At 39.9% G+C, this 23,081-nt stretch overlaps 2 protein-coding genes across 7 annotated transcripts in view; one reads left to right on the plus strand and one right to left on the minus strand.

The window, feature by feature from the left end:
* Nucleotides 1-1,445: 1,445 nt before the first annotated feature.
* Nucleotides 1,446-17,047, plus strand: mthfd1b (methylenetetrahydrofolate dehydrogenase (NADP+ dependent) 1b). Of its 3 annotated transcripts, none has more exons than XR_013305248.1 (28): nt 1,446-1,599; nt 2,968-3,052; nt 3,215-3,274; nt 3,977-4,030; nt 4,135-4,271; nt 4,770-4,870; nt 4,974-5,110; nt 5,917-6,028; nt 6,104-6,231; nt 6,318-6,415; nt 7,103-7,276; nt 7,527-7,663; nt 7,740-7,786; nt 8,488-8,595; nt 8,668-8,742; nt 8,825-8,927; nt 9,016-9,092; nt 9,171-9,311; nt 10,202-10,270; nt 10,365-10,476; nt 10,559-10,698; nt 10,793-10,834; nt 11,403-11,503; nt 13,141-13,318; nt 13,403-13,510; nt 14,187-14,339; nt 14,432-14,589; nt 14,810-15,065. XR_013305248.1 is itself a non-coding variant. In XM_077621234.1 (28 exons), the coding sequence occupies exons 1-27, from the start codon at nt 1,562-1,564 to the stop codon at nt 14,519-14,521; spliced, it is 2,805 nt and encodes a 934-aa protein (XP_077477360.1). In that variant the 5' UTR covers nt 1,446-1,561; the 3' UTR covers nt 14,522-14,527; nt 15,399-17,047. The 3 variants fall into 3 exon arrangements, 2 of the variants coding, with proteins under 2 accessions (XP_077477360.1, XP_077477359.1); XM_077621234.1 differs by lacking the exon at nt 14,810-15,065 and adding an exon at nt 15,399-17,047 and having other exon boundaries at nt 14,432-14,527; XM_077621233.1 differs by having other exon boundaries at nt 14,432-15,065.
* A 1,183-nt stretch (nt 17,048-18,230) lies between these two features.
* Nucleotides 18,231-23,081, minus strand: part of dlgap2a (discs, large (Drosophila) homolog-associated protein 2a) — a 74,278-nt gene continuing 69,427 nt past the window's right edge. Inside the window, exons 10-14 of one of the 4 annotated variants that reach the window (XM_077620181.1) lie at nt 21,538-21,626; nt 20,872-21,293; nt 20,684-20,775; nt 19,162-19,314; nt 18,231-19,089 (exon numbers count right to left, since the gene is read on the minus strand). In XM_077620181.1, coding sequence (XP_077476307.1) covers nt 18,883-19,089; nt 19,162-19,314; nt 20,684-20,775; nt 20,872-21,293; nt 21,538-21,626 — 963 coding nt within the window. In that variant the 3' untranslated portion in view covers nt 18,231-18,882. Of the gene's footprint in view, nt 19,315-20,683; nt 21,294-21,537; nt 21,627-23,081 lie in introns of all 4 variants that reach the window. The other 3 variants (XM_077620180.1, XM_077620179.1, XM_077620178.1) reach the window with 3 other exon arrangements.

Below are 23,081 nucleotides of genomic sequence, written 5' to 3' on the forward strand. Positions count from 1 at the left end.
TGTTAATGGGTTCTGCGTCTTCTTAAAAAGCCAAGGCCATTTTGTTGTTGGTGTCATGGGTTAAGTAAGGTGTGTTCAAGTACACTCGGTTAAATGCCACTTATTATTGCAGTCCTCATTTTGATGACCATGCTTGTGTTCATTCCATTTGTGTTTTTTTTTTAGGTGCAGGTAGATTCAAACTGACTGTTCCAGGTACACAAAAAAAGCCACTTTAGGAATTTAAAAAAAAATCACTATGAAAATGTTTTTTTCCCCATTAGCCCTGATGTTCTTAAATGCACCATTTTCCTGAACGATTACGTACAATGAGAGGCTTTAATTTAGGTCCGTCTTGCAAAGATATATTTATGATTATGTTTCACATTTTTCAGCGTACACATCATGACCGAAAATATTTCAGACATTTAGAAAGTAAATTGTTGTATTTATTTTTTGTTTCCATGTCCTGTAGACTTGTATTTTTTTTTCAAAATCAGCACAAATCATGCAGGCGTGGTTGTGCATGTGTGTAAAAAAATGTTTGTTGTTGTTTATTTTCAAGTGTGTCTATGAAGGGAACCGAATCGTAATATCTGCAAACGTGAATCTGCAAAACGAAAAGGATGTTTAACCTGAGTTTGAACTCTTGTGGCCTAACTAATGTCATTGCCACCACTTTCACCAAAGTGCTTGTTCAAAGAAAAAAAAACTACTTATAAACTGAGGTCAGCGTTAGCCAAATGACCACTCTCCATTCCTTCCCATGATCCATTGCGTGTCTGGAGGTTTGAATTTGAATATCCTGTGGATTAATACTGGATATACTACCAGCTAGCCCTAGCAACAGTAGCCTTCCACTTTTGATTGAAATCATTTGACATACATTGTAGTCCATCTGTGAGGTGCGGTTGTATGACGTTTTAAAATAAATGCCTGCCTTAAAAGGTACGGTCTGGTTTTCTCTTGCATGTTGATAGCAAAGTTTGAGCAAATATGTTCTCATTATGAATAGTTAATCAAAAATATTGTGCAGGGGATGAGGAATTCCTATGAGGAATTTCACATACTTTTGAGAGGCAAAAATTGGCAAGGTTTATTTAGGGAAGTTTAACGACACATTTATTACAATCCAGAGAAATGTGTAGCGTTAGATTGTTTCTATTTCATCTAAATTAGTACCTTTTTAACTGTAAATTTGAAGTTTTTTTGTCATACGCGTTATTGAAAAAGAAGGGGAAATAGGTTTTGAAAACATTAGCGCCCTCTGCGGACAAAGCACGGGTATTGAAGAAACCCCCCTTCACCGTGCACCAATAGCTTTCAGGCACAAAATGGGGGGACGTCATTGGTGGATACCACGTCCTGTCATGCACACTATTGGTTAACAGAGACGTACAACTTTGAATAAATCCCGCCTTTTCTCCATCGCCTCAAGCCTATTGGTCCAAAGTAACGGAGTACAAACCCAATTGCGGAAGTGGTAGTTTACCTACGTGCAAAAGTTTTTAACACATTTATCGGCAGAGTAGCGTGTTTGTATACAACAAACGGGACACGAACGGTCTGACAACCCACTGAAATGCCAGCAAAGGTCATAAGTGGAAAGGAGGTTTCGGCGTAAGTCTGCATTTGCGTCTTTTATTTTTAATTCTTGTGTTTAAAAAAAAGAATGCTAATTGAACAAGCTGCGCGCGGCGTGGTCCTGGTCATGTGTTTGGCTAACGACGCTAAATCAAATAAATCATATTTCTTTCCTGCTATTTCGTCACTGTCGTCGCTATTTATCCGAATTTTATGCGTTTACATTTTGCCTTTCTTCAAATAATCTTTGCAGAACGATTTTTGTATAAAATGTGCCTGTGCAAAGTGGAGACCACGTGAATGAATTACTGTGTACTTTGGTTAAGAAATGCTTATAAGGTGGAGATTAATGCGGTGACAAATGAAATAATAAAATTAAGGAATTTATTGAATTTGACACTGTTATGCAATACTGACGTGATTGATTGCGCATTTTGCACTATTGTGTCATAACTTGAGTCTAGTCTGATCTGATCTTTGTCCTCTTGGTCAGATAACTTTAGATGACGTACTTGTTGAGGGATATTTTGTCTGCCATATCTGTCAAAATATAACTTTTCGAATTGAATTGATTGCTTTATTAACATTTTACGAACATACTACATTGGAGGGATATATGCCAGGCTTTCTTCTTACTCACTGACTTTTGATTACTTTTTAAATGGTAGATTTATGACTATGCAAAGGTTGTAGAGTTGTCCCAAACATATTTTTACCAAGTACAAATCTGATAATTAATTTAACTCAAATCATGATATTTGTCCATCCGATTCCAATCTCCTGAATAAAAAGGCCAAACGTTTCCTTTGATGATATCTTTTTACATCCTAAATTGTTGCATTTTACCCCTTAAATTAATACATAAATTAACAACTCAATCTTTTTTTGATGCTTCTAAACATTCCCTGCTCACAATTTTCTAAATTGTAGTTTTACTCACATTTTATAGCAGCATAAATTGAATTCACCCCAAATTACTCCAAGTAAATGTTGTCATGCATGTATAATAATCAACTGTGTGCAACTCGTGCAGAATCACGTTCACTCCAGCCTAATTAAATTAGTCCACTGTATTTTTTTCTTCTTTAAAGCCATGGTTTTTCGTCCCTCATTCCTGTCACATGTGGATAATGTAGTGATGTTGATTTGTGGACATAAAACAAACAAATGCGATCAGTGAGGAACTTATAACAATTGGTGTCGAGTGTTTTTAGGTAAAGTCCAGCGTGACCGTTGCCTTGTGTGCTCTTTGACCTTTGTTTGGCTCAGCTGATTTAGTTTAGCCTTATCTTCTCAACATGAATATCACCTTTGTCTCCCCTTCTCCTAAACAAATATAGCAAAAAAAAGAACGCTGCCTTAGAACAAAGATTATTAAACAAATTGTTTTCTTCTTTTTTTCAGACAGGTGAGGGGGAACTTGAAAAAGGATGTCGAGCAGATGAAACTTCAAGACTCCCATTTCCAACCTGGTCTAGTGATTCTACAGGTTAGTCGAGTTTTTTTTTTTGTTTAATATTTTAAGAAATCCCCACTCACTCCTTTTTCATTTGTTTTTCTGTTCTAACCTCGTTTTTTCCACAGAAAAATGAATATATTGGCCAGTAGTTAATTTTATTTTCAGTCAAAAAGCAATTTTACGTCTGTACAGGTTGGAGATCGGGATGATTCCAATCTCTACATTGGCATGAAGCTGAAAGCTGCGTTGGAGGTAAGTGGGGGGCTAATCGCAGTGCACAATAAGACAGACAACCAATCACACTCATAGCTCGTGACAGTTTAGCGTACAATTAGCCTAGCTTGGATGTTATTGAATAACAAGCAATTATATAGTTGCTTGTTTAGAACAAAAAGACAATTGGTGCGCTATTAAAACAATCTCTTTAGAAAAATGGGTATTTAACAAATAAAAGATTTAGCGAAGGTGAAGAAATGCAATCACTCGTCTATTAGGATCCGACAGCAGTTTCTGGCCACCATAAAAAAATTCAACTCTATGTTGCACGGTTTGGACAAATGTAGCGAGAGAATATTAACATACACGCACACATAGAGGTGACGTGGAGTGGAACGCTATTCATCCAGTCCGGATTTGGGATCAAAATCATGGTATGGTAGGCGACAGAAATTATTGTTATAGAATTAAAGTTCCAATTTAGCACGCCAGATTCTGAACCGAGTGTCTTGGTGACACCGTAACGCCGACCAATAGCAGTTTTGGAACTTTGAATCTTTGAATTGTTCATTCATTTTCTGAACCACTGAATTGCGGCTAACCACTCATCCACTGGGCCGCATAAGAAAAATTATTATTGATGAAAAAACTTCATATTCAACCTTGTAACGTGAAAAACAAAGTTTTATCTTCCGCCTCCAAGCATGTCTAACACGACGTCCTTGCCCTGTTGACTAGATTGGAATCAATGCCACGCACTTGAAACTTCCCAACACTGCCACCGAAGACGAGGTGAGAAGGATGTCTCGAATGTCCAAAACTCTGAAGTAAACCTTTGAAGGATGCTATCAAAAACCACACGAGTTGCATGCTTTTATATATATTTTTTCCATCAGATTCTACACAGTATCACGGGGGTGAACGAGAATTCTTCTGTCCACGGCCTCATCGTTCAATTGCCCTTAGATTCGGTCCACAACATCGACACCGAGAAGGTGACTAATGCTGTCGCTCCAGAAAAGGATGTTGACGGGTACGGACAAGAGACCTTCATCATTTTAGAGTTACCATATTTTTCGGATTATAAATCGCACCGGAATATAAATTGCACCAGCCAAATGTAGAGGAAACATTTTTTTGATTTAATCAGAAACCAAGTACACACATACTTTAAAGTAAAAATACTTAAATGGAGAACAACAGGCTAAATAGCCACGTGCTAATGTAGCATTGGTACACTTTGACCAATTTTAAAGGGTTTAGTTGGTAGTTGTGTGAGGACTAACTATGGAACGAATTAGAGAATTTACATATAAAGTACACATCTACTTAAAAAATTTTCAAGTTACGAAAAAAGTCTTGGAACCAATCAATTTTGTAAGTAGAGGTACGACTGTATTAGTTGCAGGCATCAAATCATTTCAACAGTAAGGGAAGGCTGGCATTGACCGATCATGTTTCACTGCCATTGATATGTACGGATATCATACAGTAAATTGCATTTGCATGTTTTTTTTCCTCTTTTTCTAAGGCTCACAAGCATAAATGCCGGGAAGCTGTCTCGCGGAGACCTGAGCGATTGCTTCATCCCCTGCACCCCCAATGGCTGCATGGAACTGATCAGACAGACCGGTACGCAGAGGATGCTAACATGCTAAAAATGTCTTGATCCTTGAACAATACAACAATGTTGTTGTTGTTGTTTTTAAATTGTTTTTTTTCTTCTCGTACATAGGGGTGACAGTGGCAGGGAAGCGTGCAGTGGTGATAGGTCGTAGCAAGATTGTGGGGGCGCCGATGCATGACCTTCTGCTGTGGAACCACGCCACCGTCACCACATGTCATTCCAAAACGGTGGATCTGCCTGAAGAGGTAATAACTGTGCTAGACACATTTTCCTTGCATAAATCAAAATTGTTTCCGTTTATTCCATTATCGTATTTTTTTTAAAAACTGGGTAAATCCAAATTTATCAGATTTTTACCCATTTTAGATGTGTAAGATTAATTCATTGATTTGTAATAATTCAGCATTTAACATTTTCTTTCATAAATCCATTAAGAACACCCCATTTTCTAAAGGATGGTGAATTTAGCATCAATTATTGACAGAGCAATTATTTAATTATAACGTTAGACCAGGGGTTTCAAACTCGGGTTGGTTCGCGGGCCGCATTAACGTCAACTCCATTTCATGTGGGCCGGACCATTTTAGATCTAATATTTAGATTTTTTTAAATTTGATTAAAAGCCCTAAATAGTCCGTTTTTATAGATCTAAAGCAATGTTTATTTGAGCTTTTTTTTCTTTGTAATGGAAAATTTCTTTTAATCATCTTTCATTTCAAATGGAATTTTTTTTTTAATTATGTTCAATATTAAAGTGGAAAACGGAAAATATTTATATATTTATTTTTAGATTTTACAAAATGCCTTTTGTACTAAAAACACAAAGAAAAAATATTCGATTAAAAAAATTCAATGATTGATTTTAAAAAGGGGAAAATCAGGAAATTTAATATACATCTATACCCTTCCTTTGAATTTGATCCTAAAACAGAAAGTCGGCACTCATGATTTACTTTCCAAGGCCACACAGAATGATGCGGCGGGCCAGATGTGGCCCTCGGGCCGTCACCCAATTTACCATGAAAATGCTAATTTTTATATTTGTACCCAGGTGGGCAAAGCAGACATCCTCGTCGTTGGTATCGGGAAAGCCGAGATGGTGAAAGGAGAATGGGTCAAGAAAGGAGCGGTCGTCATCGACTGCGGGATTAATCTAATTTCAGGTTCCTTGCTTTTAAGTCTTTCTTCTTCCTGAAAGAGTCGAATGTGTTAAAGTGCAACTTCCCATTTTTCTGCAGACGAGAGCAAACCCAGCGGCAAACGAGTGGTGGGCGACGTACACTACGCGTCGGCCAAGGAGCAAGCCGGCTTCATCACCCCAGTGCCTGGTGGCGTGGGACCAATGACGGTGGCCATGCTGATGGCGGTAAGGTTTATTTTAAATCATAGCTGGAATCCTTGCCATTCAAAGGAATTGTCTTCATTCTGAATGACACAATTTTTTATGTTTAGAACACGGTATTGAGTGCCAAGCGTTTTTTGGACAGCCATCAACCGGGCCAATGGAGTATTTCTTTGACCAAGCTCCAACTTCAGAAGCCTGTGCCAAGGTTTGTCACCTAATTTGAACTATGTTTTACACCAGATGTGATTTTTATTTTTTTAAAGTTTGTTTTATTGAATAACAAGCAGTTATATAGTTGCTTGTTTAGAACAAAAACACAATTGGTGCGCTATTAAAAAAATCTCTTTCAAAAAATGGGTATTTAACAAATAAAAGATTGAGTTTACACACTTGGCGAAGGTGAAGAAATGCAATCACTTGTCTATTAGGATCCGACAGCCGTTTCTGACCACCATTAAAAAAAAATCAACTCTCTATGTTGCACGGTTTGGACAAATGTAGTGAGAGAATCTTAACATACACACACATAGAGGTGAAGAAATGCAATCACTATTCACTCAATTAGGTTCCGACAGTCGATTCTGGCCACCATAAAAAAATTCAACTCTCTATGTTGCAGGGTTTTGACAAACGTAGCGAGAGAATCTTAACATACACACACATCCATAAATCACGCTGTATAAGGATTATAAAATAAAACATGGGTGATTTATTGGAGTATATTATGACTACATTACTAGTTCAATTGGTTTCAGGTTTTTTTGGACAATATTACCTGCAATAATTCATGAAACAAGTGATCTCCCATTAAAATGTCTTATCGCAAAAGGCCAATTTTGTTATCCAGGAACAATTATTGCAAGTGTTGACTGAATGTTTTGTACTCTCACAGTGACATTGTGATTTCTCGCTCCTGCGTGCCAAAGCCCATCGACCGTCTGGCCAAAGAAGTGGGTCTACTTTCAGATGAGGTGGACCTTTATGGTAAAACCAAGGCCAAGGTCCACCTAAGCATCATCAAGCGGCTACAGGCGCAACCAGATGGCAAATATGTAGTCGTCACTGGGTAGGTTGTGCTTTAACGATGGAAAACGATGATAAAAAACTGCAATTTATAATACGAAAAATATGGTAATTTACTTTTGCCGGTCGTACCATGTGATCTGGTGACTTTGACACTTTCATGCTTATACGCTGTGAAAAGTAAATTGTTCATGTAGTGTAGTAAATTTGTTAAATTAGATTATTTCCTATGGGGAACTTTTTGGGGGGAATCAATGGTCTCCAGGGTTCTTTAACATGATTTTTTTGCGTAGTATTACTCCGACTCCATTGGGAGAGGGAAAGAGCACCACCACCATCGGCCTTGTCCAAGCCATCGGAGCCCACATGAAACTCAACGTTTTTGCTAATGTCCGCCAGCCTTCGCAGGGACCCACATTTGGCATTAAAGGTGCTTTTTTTTAGTCCATGTGAATTTCCAACCTGCCATGCATTTTACGCTCCAATGTTTTCCTTGACGTTTGCAGGCGGTGCTGCTGGAGGAGGATATTCTCAAGTCATTCCAATGGAAGAGGTATGATGACACTGTAGGAATCTCCAAGTTCTTCAAGTCACTTTGAAATGTTTCCGCGAAATTAGATGATGCCTGACCACGTCTTTGCGAGAAACTGTTTGAGGTTTTCCAGCAAATAACAGAGTAATACTTTATCTAAATACAAAGATTTGCGATGAGGCAGCCGTTAATTGTCAGCTTGCGAGGAGGCGCGTTGTCTTTGCGAAGCCGCCGAGACTCATCGAGCCGCAAATCTCGCCCGTTCGCTGGCATTCATTAAAGCAGAGGCGGCAGGATTAGTAAGAAAGGGAGACTAGCGTTGCTAGGAGATCTTGGGGGTCCAAGGAAAACATGGCTGGTGCCCCCAAGACCACCTGTGCACACTTCAGAAATCTCAACGAATGAGTAAATGATTATCAATGCTAGCACAAAAACAACAATTGTATCAGTAAAATACGTCAAATCAAATAAGTACAAAACTTAAAATAGGTCAAATTTTTCAATTCTTGTCAAGTATACTTTGGCAGTCCCATTGGGCACCCCTTTATTTGCCGGGGCCCCAAACGACTGCCAGGCTCGCCTATCCGATAACCCCGCCTCTAAGCAGGTTCATTTGGACACGTTTGTTAATTGTCTGTCCCACATTTAAGGGGGTTCTTGAAATTTGGGTTGGAAATGTGACGGCAGACCTGAAACTTTTTGAACGAGTGTTTTTCTTTCAGTTCAACCTTCATCTCACCGGTGACATCCACGCCATCACGGCATCCAACAATTTGGTGGCTGCTGCCATCGATGCGCGCATGTTTCACGAATCCACGCAAAGTGACAAGGTTGTTGCTTTCTTCAGAATGTTACTTATCTTCATTAAAAAAAAAATGCTAATTTTTTTGTTTTGTTTTAAGGCTCTGTATAATCGCTTGGTCCCACTCAATGGTGGACAGAGAAAGTTTTCGACGCTCCAGATCAACAGACTAAAAGTACTATTTTCCATAATTATTCTCAAGATGTGTAGTTGGACTGTGGGGATTTTAATATGGGTGAAATATTTCTTTTGATTAGAAACTAGGCATCGAAAAAACGGATCCCACCACCCTGACTGAAGACGAAATTACACGCTTTGCCCGTTTGGACATTGACCCGAGTTCGGTGACGTGGCAGAGAGGTGAAAACTAATTTGTACTATTATAATCCTCAAAGATCAGTTTCACTCTAAATCATATTAATTTAAATGCGGTTTTCCGTACCTCTAGTCTTGGATACCAATGATCGATTCCTCCGAAAGATCACGATTGGACAGTCGCCGACGGAAAAGGGCTACACGAGAGAGGTAAACGCAAATATTATGGGTGGTCAGTTCACCCAGCTCTACTAAAAAGTTTGTTTTTTTGTTTTTGCTCACCTGCAGGCGCAGTTTGACATCACAGTAGCGAGTGAAATCATGGCCGTCCTCGCTCTGACTAGCAACCTGGAAGACATGCGCGAACGGCTTGCCAAAATGGTGGTGGCCACTAGCCGTAATGGACAGCCCATCACGACCGAAGACCTGGTTAGCAATCTGGAGTCACTAAAAAATAACAATGCAGTAGTCACTTAACTTATGCATGCACTTTAAGAATTACGCACAAGTAAAATATTGACTCGAAATGGATCAAAACGTCAATGGGCTAAATATTTTCTCGCATATAAACCGTATTTGGCGCTCCAAAAATGATGACTGAATCAAGGGTACGGCTTATATGCGCATAAATTAGACTTGACATCCACGAAACGCCATAATGCAAGACAAAATAGAAAAAAGATAAACAGATAAAATGGTAAACAAAATTTATTTTGATGTCTATGAACGAAATTCAAGAAAAAAATGAACCGTATCTTACATAAAATGTGAAAAAACTCACTTTTGCCTGCCATTGCTCGCTCAGGGCGCCGCCATCTTACCTAGAGATGACAAACTAGACCATCATGGACAAACTTCCTGGTTGTACTGCTCACATGACTTCCTTTTTGAATATATCGACGTGCTGGCAACACCCTTTTGGAATATTTAATCCAGCAGACGATCCTTTCGATTCATATAGTAGCTCAGAAATACCACATCCCATGATTTTTCTTAAAATTCTCCCGTCAAAGTAACATTTGTACTCCCTATTAAAACCATGAATATGAAGGTGCAAATTGTCAATCAGGGGGCGGCTTATACGAGAGAAATTGTCAAATTCAACGATTTTAAGGCAATTTTAAGGGTGCGGCTTATACGTGGATGTGGCTAATATGTGAGAAAATACGGTTATATATTTAGTTACAAGCTTGGTCATTAAATGGGAAGTTTTAGGACTGTTTGACCTCCATTGTGATCGGAAAATTAACACGAAATAATGAGCGATGAGATAAATAAGCAATGTTAACTTTGAGTATCTAATTATTTTGTCATTTTAGGGCGTGTGTGGTGCGCTGGCCGTGCTCATGAAAGATGCCATTAAGCCAAATCTTATGCAGACCTTGGAGGTGGGTGGAGCTCTTGTTACTTCTTAATTTCTCATCTCAGTCTAATCTTTGGAGGATTAAAGGATAAGAGTATGAAAATTTGACTTTTGTCCAGGGGACCCCCGTCTTTGTCCACGCCGGACCTTTCGCCAACATCGCCCACGGCAACTCCTCCATTTTGGCCGATAAAATTGCGTTGAAACTGGTGGGACCGGAAGGCTTTGTCGGTAAGTTAACGTTTTGTGCGCCGATTCAACTTCATTCTCGGCCGACTTTGTAGTCACCGCCAGTGCGTTCATTTCCAAACAGTTACAGAAGCCGGCTTTGGCGCCGACATCGGGATGGAGAAGTTCTTCAACATCAAGTGCCGATACTCGGGATTGAGACCGCACGTGGTGGTTTTGGTGGCCACTGTACGAGCCCTCAAGATGCACGGCGGAGGACCGACGGTGGGTTTTCTTTCAACCTTTTAAACTATGCTATTAGCAAATAATAAGCCTCTTTTAATAGTTGATAAATGTGCCTTTTAAATTATTTTTTTAGGTTACTGCTGGGATGCCGCTACCAAAGGAATATATTGAGGAGGTATTGTACTTTTCTGCCCTATCTCAGATAAATATTGTATAGCATTAGCATTGCTACGTGGAAGCTAATAGTAAAAGACAATGTATAATTGTACTATTTTAGCCAGTTATTAACTCATATAGCTGTCTTCTCCAAACACTTTTAAAAAAATGGAGAAGTTTTCTTTCAAATTCGCTAACATGCGAACTTCGATGACATACATTTTGGATCCGATCGATGTTTTTGATTGGCTCTAATAGGCAGAGGACAAAAATGGCATTGTGTTCATATTTTCCACTCGGCTTCAAACGACATGCATTGTGATTCGTAAAGTATATTTATTAATAATGTTAACACAGTTTGTGTGTTTTTACTTTATTATACAATAACATAGCAAGCAGCAATAATTTATCAGACAGTACATCGCCTACTAAAATTTGTTATCATGGCAGTTTTCCAATTAGGAAAAAGTCTGTCAGAACACGGGCTTCTAGAGCACACCCAAAAATAAAATAGGCTTTACTGAATTGGAAAAAAAAATACTTACAGGTCAACAAGCAAACAGCAACATGTGTGTTTCTGTGTGTAGAACCTGGAGCTACTGGAGAAAGGTTGCGGCAACATGAGGAAGCAGATCGAGAATGCCAAACACTTTGGCGTCCCCGTGGTGGTGGCGGTCAATGCCTTTAAGTAAGTACATGCTCATTAAAGCAAGTCACTACAGTTCACATTTTTTACAAAACCCTTATGTTAAACTCTTGGGCTCTACACTCATTTGCCAAAAATTGCTAAATAACTTCACACCCACTCATCGTTGAACCGAGCTTGGATATTAGCATCTTAGCCTCAGGCTATTGTCGTACAGACGCTCCCCTACTTACGAACATTCAACTTACGAACAACGGTACATACGAACATGTCTGCAAATTGCGTTTAAGTCCAAAAATATTCGCAAGTCCAATTTTGAATTTCGCGCCTTTTTCGGAGTAGTACTTCTTTCCGCCGCTAATACCGACGCCTGGCGCTGTGAGAGCTCAGCTCACCCAGCATCTACCTTCTTCTTCGTTGCAATGCGGAAGTGCGTGAATGTATCTCCAGTGTGCAAAGAACCTTTTTCATTTGTATCATTAAATATCTCATGCATCCAATATTGAATATGGTTGTAACTTCCAATCACTTCATTTCAGAAGACACTGTGGTCCAGTGGCAAGAACAATGGGTTGAAATTGAAGCTGGACACAAGTTCAAATCAGGAGTGAGTTCAATTCCACTCTTTGCAATTCTCAAATTGTTTATTGAGGTAATGAAAAGGATAAATATAACTTCCAAACACATCATTTCAGAAGTCACTGTGGTCCAGTGGCAAAGACAATGGGTCAGAACTCAAGTTAGTGGATTTGACTGCTGTGTGGGAGACTGGGGTTCGAATCCTGCTCTCGTTTGACTGATCACTACACTATGTAGTTCAGTAAATGGGTAATCCTTTTTTCATTAAAATAAACACTTAGTCATTTTTTTCAGCAAAACAATTGTTCCGGTCAGCCTTCGGCTGACCGGAAGACAGTTGGGAGGGGGGGTTCCTGGTGGTGTTCGACAGTCGGCCTTCGGCCGACTGCCGACACCATACAGTCGTTGACTGGCGACACCGGGACGTGAACCCTCGACACCCACGTCGCAGGCAGGTGACTTACCCACTGCACCACGAGGCGGCCCGCCTATACATGATTGGAAGTTATATTCATCCTTTTCATTACCAAATAAACAATTTGAGAATTGCAAAGAGTGGACTTGAACTCACTCCTGATTTGAACTTGATTACACCTGAAGTTCTGACTCATTGTCTTTGCCACTGGACCACAGTGACTTCTGAAATGAAGTGATTGGAAGTTATATTTATCCTTTTCATTACCTCAATAAACAATTTGAGAATTGCAAAGAGTGGAATTGAACTCACTCCTGATTTGAACTTGATTCCACCTGAACTTCTGACCCAATGTCTTTGCCACTGGACCACAGTGACTTCTGAAAGTTTCAGTTTCTAATACATAAATCTCTCTCTCTCTCTACAGTACTGTACATATTCTCTCTATTTTATTTTTTTCAGTACAAACCAATGCGTGTTACTTATACAAGCCTTAAACATACAAATGCACTTATATAAACCTTCAATATACTTATATCAGCCTTAAACATAAATTATAATACAAAATATAGCACTGAATCAACTTACAAACAAATTCAACTTATGAACAATCGCTCGGAACCAATTGCGTTCGTAAGTAGGGGAGCGTCTGTATTGATGATGTGTTTTAAAAAAAAATTTTTAGGACCGACACAGACGCTGAGCTGGACCTGGTCTGCACCAACGCCAAAGGCGCCGGCGCCTTCGACGCCGTGCGCTGCTCTCACTGGGCCGAGGGTGGAGCCGGGGCGGTGGCCCTCGGACGGGCCGTCCACAAGGCGTCGGAGGCTCCGAGCAGCTTCAAGTTCCTGTACGACTTGGAGGTACCGCTTCCCGGGCCGTCTCCACCGATGTCACGTTTCCGTCCGTCCAAATCATCTGTATGCGTTTTTCCTTGCCATTGTTAGCTTCCGATATGCGAAAAGATCCGAATCATCGCCCAGAAGATCTACGGTGCGGACGATATCGAACTTCTACCGGAGGCTCAGCGCAAAGTGGAGCTCTACACTAAACAGGTTGGCGGCTCATTTAATCGGTTCGGTTCGTTCGAGATCTTTTTCTGGTCTTACGTTTGTCCTGGAAAATACCAAAAGTGAAAAAAATACTCTTTGTACTAGGCCAATTGCCATAGCAAATTTTAGTCTTCATAAATTATTGCTGATGTGCGATATTATTGTGGAGAAAAAAATGGGCAAATTTATACTCGTGTAGTGACAATTTTTTTCTTCTAAAAAAACACCCATTCAACTGTAAACAGTGAAACTATTTTAAAAAAATAATACTAATTTAAAAAGTTTCCTTAGTGTATGATATGACATAGGTAAGAAACTTAACACCATTTTTTTTTACACTGGCAAATAGAGCCTATCAAAAACATTGATTTGAACCAAAATGACTTGATTTGTGTCATTTTAGCTAATCTGAAGTCAATTTATTGCCAAGATATTGATTAATAGCCGGCTCAATTAGCCTAAATGTAGAAATGCTAATGCTGTACTATGTTTAATATATTTTTCTCATTCAGTATGGCTTAAATGTTAGTTTTACGGTGCATTGATCACCAGGAACTGCAGCTTCCTATCCAATCAAAGTTTTCACATGCTAAATCGGGAAAATGATCGACCTCAATTTCATTCACCGTACGATTAATAGACTTCTCAAATCCATTTTTTGTGAACTCCTTTACATCAGGGTTTTGGCAACCTCCCCATCTGCATGGCGAAGACTCACCTGTCGCTGTCTCACGAGGCGGACAAAAAAGGCGTGCCCACGGGCTTCGTCGTCCCCATCCGAGATATCCGAGCCAGCGTCGGCGCGGGATTCCTCTTCCCGCTCGTTGGCACGGTAAATTTTTGTCTTAAAAGCTCCGTCGACATACTCGATTGTTTCTGGGTCTGGTTAAAACAGGCTTTTTGTATCCTTTTTGACCACAACAGATGCCCACCATCCCCGGCCTGCCCACCAGGCCATGCTTCTACGACATTGACTTGGATCCCGAGACGGAAGAGGTCAACGGGCTCTTCTAAGCGACCGTAAGAAACAGTCCTGCACATGTCAATCATAGAGCACGCCCCCACCGCGTTTGTTGCGCTTTTAATAACTGATGACTCGGCTAGTACAGTTAGCTAAACCTAATCAAAATGTTCACTTTAGGGAACTTGAAGTTGAGGTTTAACAATTTCATCGTCGTTGTATAAGTAGCTATTTTAGAATAGCGTTGCTATAACCTCTGCACAATGCTTTATTTAGTGTTAAAAGTTTGAATCTATCCTTTTTTTCCCTACTGCTGTCCCCAAAATACAAGCACCTTCAGCTCATGTCTGTAAATAACACTCGAATGAACTTAGTCATATTTTGATATTGATAATTAGCAGTTTGGCAGTACAGGAAAAAAAATTGCTACGGTCTCCATTTCAATAACATTCCAGATATTTCAAGAATCAAAAAATGGCTTTATTTTGTTTAATGTTGTAAAAAAACAAGTTTACTATTTAAAACTAAATGATAGAATGGTGCCTAAACTGATAAATCAAAACAATTCCGTACTAATAAAAAATTGCTAGATGCTCATTTGCCATTGTTTTTTTTTCTGGCTATCATCTTTACCTTTTTGACTTAAATATTAGAGATTATTAGGGTTAACAACCGTTAAAAACCAGAATCGCCCCATATTCAGAAACCAAAATATCCATACTTATACACTCAAATATGCACGTCATAAATTCAGTTTTCAGGAGTTAAATAATAACAAAATAAATCACTTCTTACTTACATTAAAAAATAATGCCTCTTCCAATGTGTCCCCTATAAAGCTAAAATGAGTACTTCGCTTTAACCAACAGGGGGCAATATTACATTACATTATGCCTTTTACAACCGGAATTAATTTTATTTTTTTTGCAGGAATCAACCTCTTGTCAAAAATAACAACATACTTCATTCCCCACTGGCATTTATTGCTAAAAAAACGACCACACCATAATTTAAAATGATGTCGACTTCATTCCACGTCTACTCTCGTCAATGGCAGGTAACAAGTAAGCTCCTCCCCCTTTTTTTTCCTCGCAGGGAACATTTTATTCTATTCATGTCCCGTTTGTAAATGCCAAGTAGTCACGACTGAAAATAAAACATGCCGTCCAAAGCCTAATTTTCCTATTTTTAATATATTGTTGAATAATGGCAAATAGACAGTTTCAAAGTTTTGTCTCCAAAAATTTAATTGCGAGAATAATTTACATTGGCCAATGACAGCGATGGTTAAAAAAAAAAAACAATCAGATAAATAAATAAATAAAGTGAACCATTATGTAAACAAAATATAACACATGAAGGCTAAATCAATTGGACTTATAAATAAATAAATAGTATAAAATAGTCTACATTCAGAATCATTATGCATGCCATCACATTAGTTTTAAAAAATACTGAGAAAATATGACAATAGAACATAAACAACAGCAGAAAATAGTCATGTTTCAGTGAAGCTTATTATAGAAGTATATATATATATCTATTTATCTCTATGTATACATATATTTCTTTACAAATAATGAACATTTGGCATTGTTTTCATCCTCACTATAGTTATAATATACATTAGATGAAAATATTTTTCTCTAAACTACTTTTCCCCCTTTTATTTGGACTAGTAATCATAGATTTATTTCACAAATTCAAGAAAATCTTGGAAGTTTCTATTTTTTGATATAAAAATTCCCTTTGAATAACTTAGTTTTTCGGTCACAAGCGAAACGGCGACAAAACAGTCCAAACGTTGGCGTAGCGGAGATGCTAAAAGACGCGTGGAACATTTTGACAGCGTGTCAAATAAACAGGGTGGGCAGGGGGGACTTGTAGAAGATGGCACTTGTAGCAGATTGCCGCCCTCACGGCATTTTAACGACACGCTCCAATTTTTACCGCCCCGGCGTTTCTGCAAGGCTACGCTGGCTGACTCGCTATTACCGTAATTTCTCGCATATAGGCCGTATTTGTCGCAAAAAAAAATGATGACTGAATTGAGGGTACGGCTTATACGCGCATAAATTAGACTTGACATGCACAAAATTGCCTACGGTCATTTATTTAAAACTAGAAATAAAGATAAAACGCTAAACAAAATTTATTTTGACGTCTGTTAATGAAATTCAAGAAAAAAATCAACCGTATCTTGCATAAAATGCAAAAAAAACTCACTTGTGCCTGCCATTGCTCGCTCAGGGCGCCGTCACCTTACCTAGGGATGACAAAGTAGACTGCTACGAACAAACTTCCTGATTGCACTGCTCACCTGACTTCCTTTTTGAATTTGTCTACGTGCAGGCCACGCCCTTTAGCAATGTGCAATCCAGCTAACCTTTCAGCCACCCAATTGTTATGTTGTTTTAAAAATGTTTTAGGCTATAGTTATCTGCAAAACTGTGATGTTAGCACATGCTAATTTAGCCAGTTGTTCATTTTATTATTGTTACTTTAACATATGTTTGTTCTTGATTTCTGAGCAGATGTAAAATGACCCTCCCAAAAATGTGACTTCTACTCCTGTGCAACTTGTACGTATATTTTTTCCCATTTTTATGGTATTCCTTGGCTGGTGCGAGTAAAAGTAAAATAGGATTTACTCAATGAAAAATGTGCACTAAACAGGTAAAAGTTTGGTTATGCTAAAATTATAGGTGCTACTTTAAGTAACAGATCTATTGTTCTAGTTGGGCTTATGGCATACTACCCTGAAAATGTGTCTGGTCTTGGAAGCTAAGCCGGGTCGGGCCTGGTTAGTACATGGATGACAAACCGAGTGCCTGAGAAGACCATGACTGGACGTTTGGTCGCCCGGGTGAATAAAATTGAGAGCTGGTTTCAACAGTAAACTCTCTGCATACCTGTCAACCTCTGCCGATAACTGCCCTTATAAATGATTATGATTCCCCTTACAAACCCCCCAAAAACCTTACAAACACCGTACGAGTCGTACGGTGTTTGTAAGGTTTTTGGGGGGTTTGTAAGGGGAATCATAATCATTTATAAGGGCAGTTATCGGCAGAGGTTGACAGGTATGTCTCTGTCATGTCAAACGTCCGGGCGACCAGACGTCCGGGCGACCAGACGTCCGGGCGACCAAACGTCCGAGTACCGGGAATACAGGGTGCTGCTGTTAGCGCTTATGTTACCAAGGGGAATTAGCTCAAGTGCCGGCATAGCATGGGAGAAGCAGTGGGATACTCAGAATCTAAAGGGGGCCTGTGACCTAAGGAGTTAGTGTGTCAACCATACACCTCTGGTGTCCTGGGTTCAAATCCCATTCGGTCCTGTGTGGAGTTTGCCTTGCGATCGGCTTGCCATTGATTCTTGGTAGCACCAAGATTTTGAGTCAGTGGCCAGTCGACTGCACGGCAAACTCTACACAGGACTGACCTGGATTTGAACCCAGGACACCAGAAGTGTGTGTTTGTGAGGGTGACACACTAACTCCTTAGGCCACGGGCCCCCGTTTGATTAGAGATCCCACTGCTTCTCACAGGCTAAGTTAGCACTTGAGCTAATTCCCCTTGGTAACATATGAGCTCACAGCAGCACCCGGTATTCCCAGGCACTCGGTTTGTCATCCATGTACCAACCAGCCCCGAACTCTGCTTAACTTCCAAGACCAGACACATTTTCAGGGTAGTATGCAATAAGCCCAACTAGGACAATAGATCTGATACTTTGAGTAGCACCTATAATTTTAGCAAAACCAAACTTTGACCTGTTTAGTGCTCATTTTCCATCGAGTTGGGCCTGTCAATCTAAATCTGGTTTACATGAGGCAAAATCTGTAATCTCATTTTGAAAATGTAAAGTATTTACTTGCCTTTCGCTACAGAAACCAAACTGTAACAAGTACATTAGCGCAGTCAACACATTTCGATCCCAGGATACACACAATTATACACGCCGCATTGATGTTACGCAAAATGTTGGCACAATGTCTCCAGTTTCAAGTCAATGCCAATATTTGATAGCTGGCAACAAGAACAGCCGATGGAAGAGGTTCTTTACAAATGTGCATTTCCAACATGGCCCAGTTTGGAGATTGAGGTATTTCAAACATTGGCACTTTTTCCACAATTCACATTAAGTTTGGAAAATTAACTTACAGAAAAGTTGGACATTTCCTTCACTTGCCGATAGGCTGGTCAAAGCTACATTTAAAAAAAAAAATGGCACTTTGCACATTTTGAAAATAACAGAAAAGAAAACGTCATACCTTTTACGTCGCTAACAACTAGCCGAGCCGTGTCCGTTAACTTTGAGGGGCGCCGAGGATGGCTTTTGAACGTCGTGTCGATAAACCGAGGGAGGCCAGGATAGGAGTTTTAGAAAAGAAGAGGGATGGGAGTCTACCTTAAAGTCGAGTCTGGGCCTCGGGGATATAAATCTCGATGCTGTCGGCTCGCTCGGAGACCGAGTTCTGCCGGAAGGAGGCCGCCCGCTTGGCCGCCGTGAGCCGGCGCCGGGCCTCCTGCCGGTGCCTGTCGGGGAGGTCCAGGGATTTCTCCCGGGTCACCAGGCTCTTCTGCCGGCTGGTCTTCTTTGGTACTGGAGCCGGAGGCTTTGGGTAAAAAAAAAAAAAAAAGACAAAAGTGAAGTGTTTAGGCGCCACCGCGAGCCGACGGAAAGCTACCTTCTTCTCTGGGCTGTCCGTCAGCCTCCAGTTGTTGCTCTTGATCTGCTGCAGTTGGTCGAACTTGAAGGTGACGTCATCCACGGAGAGTTGGAGGAGGTCCCAGAAGCCCGCCAGGTCCTGGGACGTTGGCCGCGGCATGGCGCTGGGGTCCTGAAATCAATCGCAAAGATAAACTCAGCGTGTGTCCACGTGGAAAAGTCTTTGGAAAAGTGGGACAATGGTAGTTTCACCTCACGTCTCATAATTGATCATTTAATGTACAAATGTCATTAAAAGGATTCAAAAGAAACAACATGCTATTTTTTTTCTTCATACACTAAGCAAACTGCAAAGAATAAACTTTAAAGTTCCTTTGGAGGGATTAATAGAGCATCTATTTCTGCTTCACAGACAAGTGTCGTGTGGGGTGCTGGAGCCCATCCCAGCTGACTTCAGGCACCCTGCTGCTACTACTACTGCTTCTACTACTACTACTGCCTTTACTACCACTACCACTACTACTACTGCCTTTACTACCACCTACTGCGGCTACCACTACTACTACCGCTACTATTTTTACTACTACTACTGCCTTTACTACCACTACTACTACTACTGCCTTTACTACTACTACTACTGCTTCTACTACTACTGCTGCTACTACTACCACTGCCTTTACTCCCACTACTACTGCTACTACTTCTACTGCTATTACTACTACTACTATTTCTACTACTACTACCACCACTACTACTGCTTCTATTTTTACTACTTCTACTGCTATTACTACTACTACTATTTCTACTACTACTACCACCACTACTACTGCTGCTTCTATTTTTACTACTTCTACTACTTCTACTACCACTACTTCTACTACTACTACTACTATTTCTACCACTACTATTTCTACTACTTCTACTACTACTACTACCACTACTAATGCTGCTTCTATTTTTACTACTTCTACTACCACTACTACTGCTGCTGCTACTAGTACTACCACCACTATTACTGCTGCTGCTACAACTACTACCACCACTACTACTACCACTACTGCTTCTACTACTACTATTACTACTGCTTCTACTACTACTTCTACCACTACTACTACCACCACTACTACTACTACTATTATTACCACTAATACTGCTACTACTACTACCACTACTGCTTCTACTACTATTTCTACTACTGCTATTACTACTACTTCTACTACCACTACTACTGCTGCTACTACTACTACCACCACTACTACTGCTGCTTCTACTACTACCACCACTACTACTACTGCTTCTACTACTTCTACCAATACTACTACCACTACTACTGCTGCTGCTACTACTACTACCACCACCATTACTACAACTACTATTACTACCACTACTGTTTCTACTACTATTACCACTAATACTGCTACTACTACTACCACTACTACTTCTACCGCTACTACTACTTCTACCACTACTGCTACTACTACTACCACTACTGCTTCTACAACTTCTACTACTACTTGTCCATCTTGGCGTCCGGTTCTTACCAGATTTTGCTGACAAAGCCAATAGAACTGCTGGAATTTCTGCGACATGAGCAGCTGAGCGCTCCCCACCGCACTTCGGATTTTGCCCAAGACTGCCAGGCCAAAAACAAAAAAATCACACGTCATTAAAATGTCTTTTTCTTCCGGGTGTGCCGAGCTCACCCCGGCGTCCTCCTCGCGCAACTTACTCTCCTCGGACAAGTCGTTTTCTTCCGCCTGGGCCTCCATTTCTTTGCACCACGCCTCCATCCTCTTGGTCTGGGCGTGCAGCAGCTGCGTGAACCAGGTGCCGTCCCTCCTGGCCGAAGGCGAGCTCCGCCCCGACTCGGCGGGCGTGACGACGTTCTCCCGGGAGGAGGGGGCCTCCAGCCGCCAGGCCGGCTCGCCGGCCGCCTCCCGCGGCTCGGCCGGGGTCCGGTAGTCCTCGCGGTAGCTGAAGAGCCCCTGGGTGCGCACGGTTCGCACGGCGCCGTACTGAGCCGGCTCGGAGGCGCGCTGGAAGCCCCCCCCAAACTGCAAGCCCTTGTCTTCGGTGGCGGGGAGGACCTCCAACTCCATGTCGGCCTGCACGGCCGTCGTCACGCTGTTGGAACGTTTGAAGCGCCCTTGCCTGGAAGACCGGTTGGAGAAAGGTCGTCAAGATTGGACGCCGGCGAGAGAGACACAAGGAAAACCAATGTGAAAGTGAGAGGCATGTACAGTAATCCCTCGAATATCACGGGTTCACGACATCGCAGATTTTTTTTCTGTGAATTTTTTTGTACCCTACTTTGCGTTTTTTTCGTTTTTTGGCAGCCATGTCTTGTCTAAATTAACCGCGCTAATTGAGGGATTACTGTAGTCCGAGATTTTACCCTTTCTTGTCATCCTCCACTTGGATCCCCACCGATTGGTATTCCCTGGAGCCTCTGCTTTCCGATTCCGAGTCCGTGGCGGCCTCCACCTGAACGGAACAATATTCCCCCGGTTATTTGAGCTATATTAAACTGCAACTGGACTGACCGTCAAAGCTTGCCGTGATTTATGAATGTCTCAAAAACAATATTTTTGTTTGTGTGTGGTCTGAAAAATGGAAACGAACGGCATATAGAAGCATACTGTCAAGTAAATATTGTATAGACAAGCTAAGCCCACTGGTGTCAAAGTGGTGTATGTAAATGTCATTTAAAGTTATCTAATTAAATGAATTAAAAAAAAAACATTTCCTCTTTCTTAAAAAATAGACAGAATATAGTTTAGTAAGGCTTTTTTTTCCACAAAAACGACTTAGTATAGTAAGGCTTTTTTCGTAAAAAAACGACATAGTATAGTAAGGCTTTTTTCGTAAAAAAACGACATAGTTTAGTAAGGCTTTTTTCTTAAAAAAACGACATAGTATAGTAAGGCTTTTTTTTCTCAAAAAACGACATAGTATAGTAAGGCTTTTTTCTTTAAAAACGACATAGTATAGTAAGGCATTTTTTCTTAAAAACGACATAGTATAATAAGGCTTTTTCCTTAAAATAACGACATAATATAGTAAGGCTTTTTTTTCTTAAAAAACGATATAGTATAGTAAGGCTTTTTTTCTTTAAAAAAACGACATAGTATAGTAAGGATTTTTTCTTTAAAAACGATATAGTATAGTAAGGGTTTTTTTCTTTAAAAAACGACATAGTATAGTAGGGCTTTTTTTCTTAAAAACGACATAGTATAGTAAGGCTTTCCCCCCCTAAAAAACGACATAGTATAGTAAGGCTTTTTTCGTAAAAAACGACGTAGTATAGTAAGGCTTTTTTTTGTAAAAAAGGACATAGTATAGTAAGGCTTTTTTCTTTAAAAAATGACACAGTATAGTAAGGCTTTTTTCTTTAAAAAACGACATAGTATAGTAAGGCTTTTTTCCTTAAAAAACGATATAGTATAGTAAGGCTTTTTTTTCTTTAAAAAACAACATAGTATAGTAAGGCTTTTTTCTTTAAAAAACGACATAGTATAGTAAGGCTTTTTTCTTAAAAAACGACATAGTATAGTAAGGCTTTTTTTCGTAAAAAACGACATAGTATAGTAAGGCTTTTTTTTCTTTAAAAAACGACATAGTATAGTAAGGCTTTTTTTCGTAAAAAACGACATAGTATAGTAAGGCTTTTTTCTTTAAAAAACGACATAGTATAGTAAGGCTTTTTTTCGTAAAAAACGACATAGTATAGTAAGGCTTTTTTTTGTAAAAAACGACATAGTATAGTAAGGCTTTTTTCTTTAAAAAATGACACAGTATAGTAAGGCTTTTTTCTTTAAAAAACGATATAGTATAGTAAGGCTTTTTTTTCTTTAAAAAACGACATAGTATAGTAAGGCTATTTTTCGTAAAAAACGACATAGTATAGTAAGGCTTTTTTTCTTTTAAAAAGGACATAGT

Source organism: Stigmatopora argus, chromosome 15 (assembly GCF_051989625.1).
Source record: "Stigmatopora argus isolate UIUO_Sarg chromosome 15, RoL_Sarg_1.0, whole genome shotgun sequence".
Taxonomy (NCBI): Eukaryota; Metazoa; Chordata; class Actinopteri; order Syngnathiformes; family Syngnathidae; genus Stigmatopora; species Stigmatopora argus.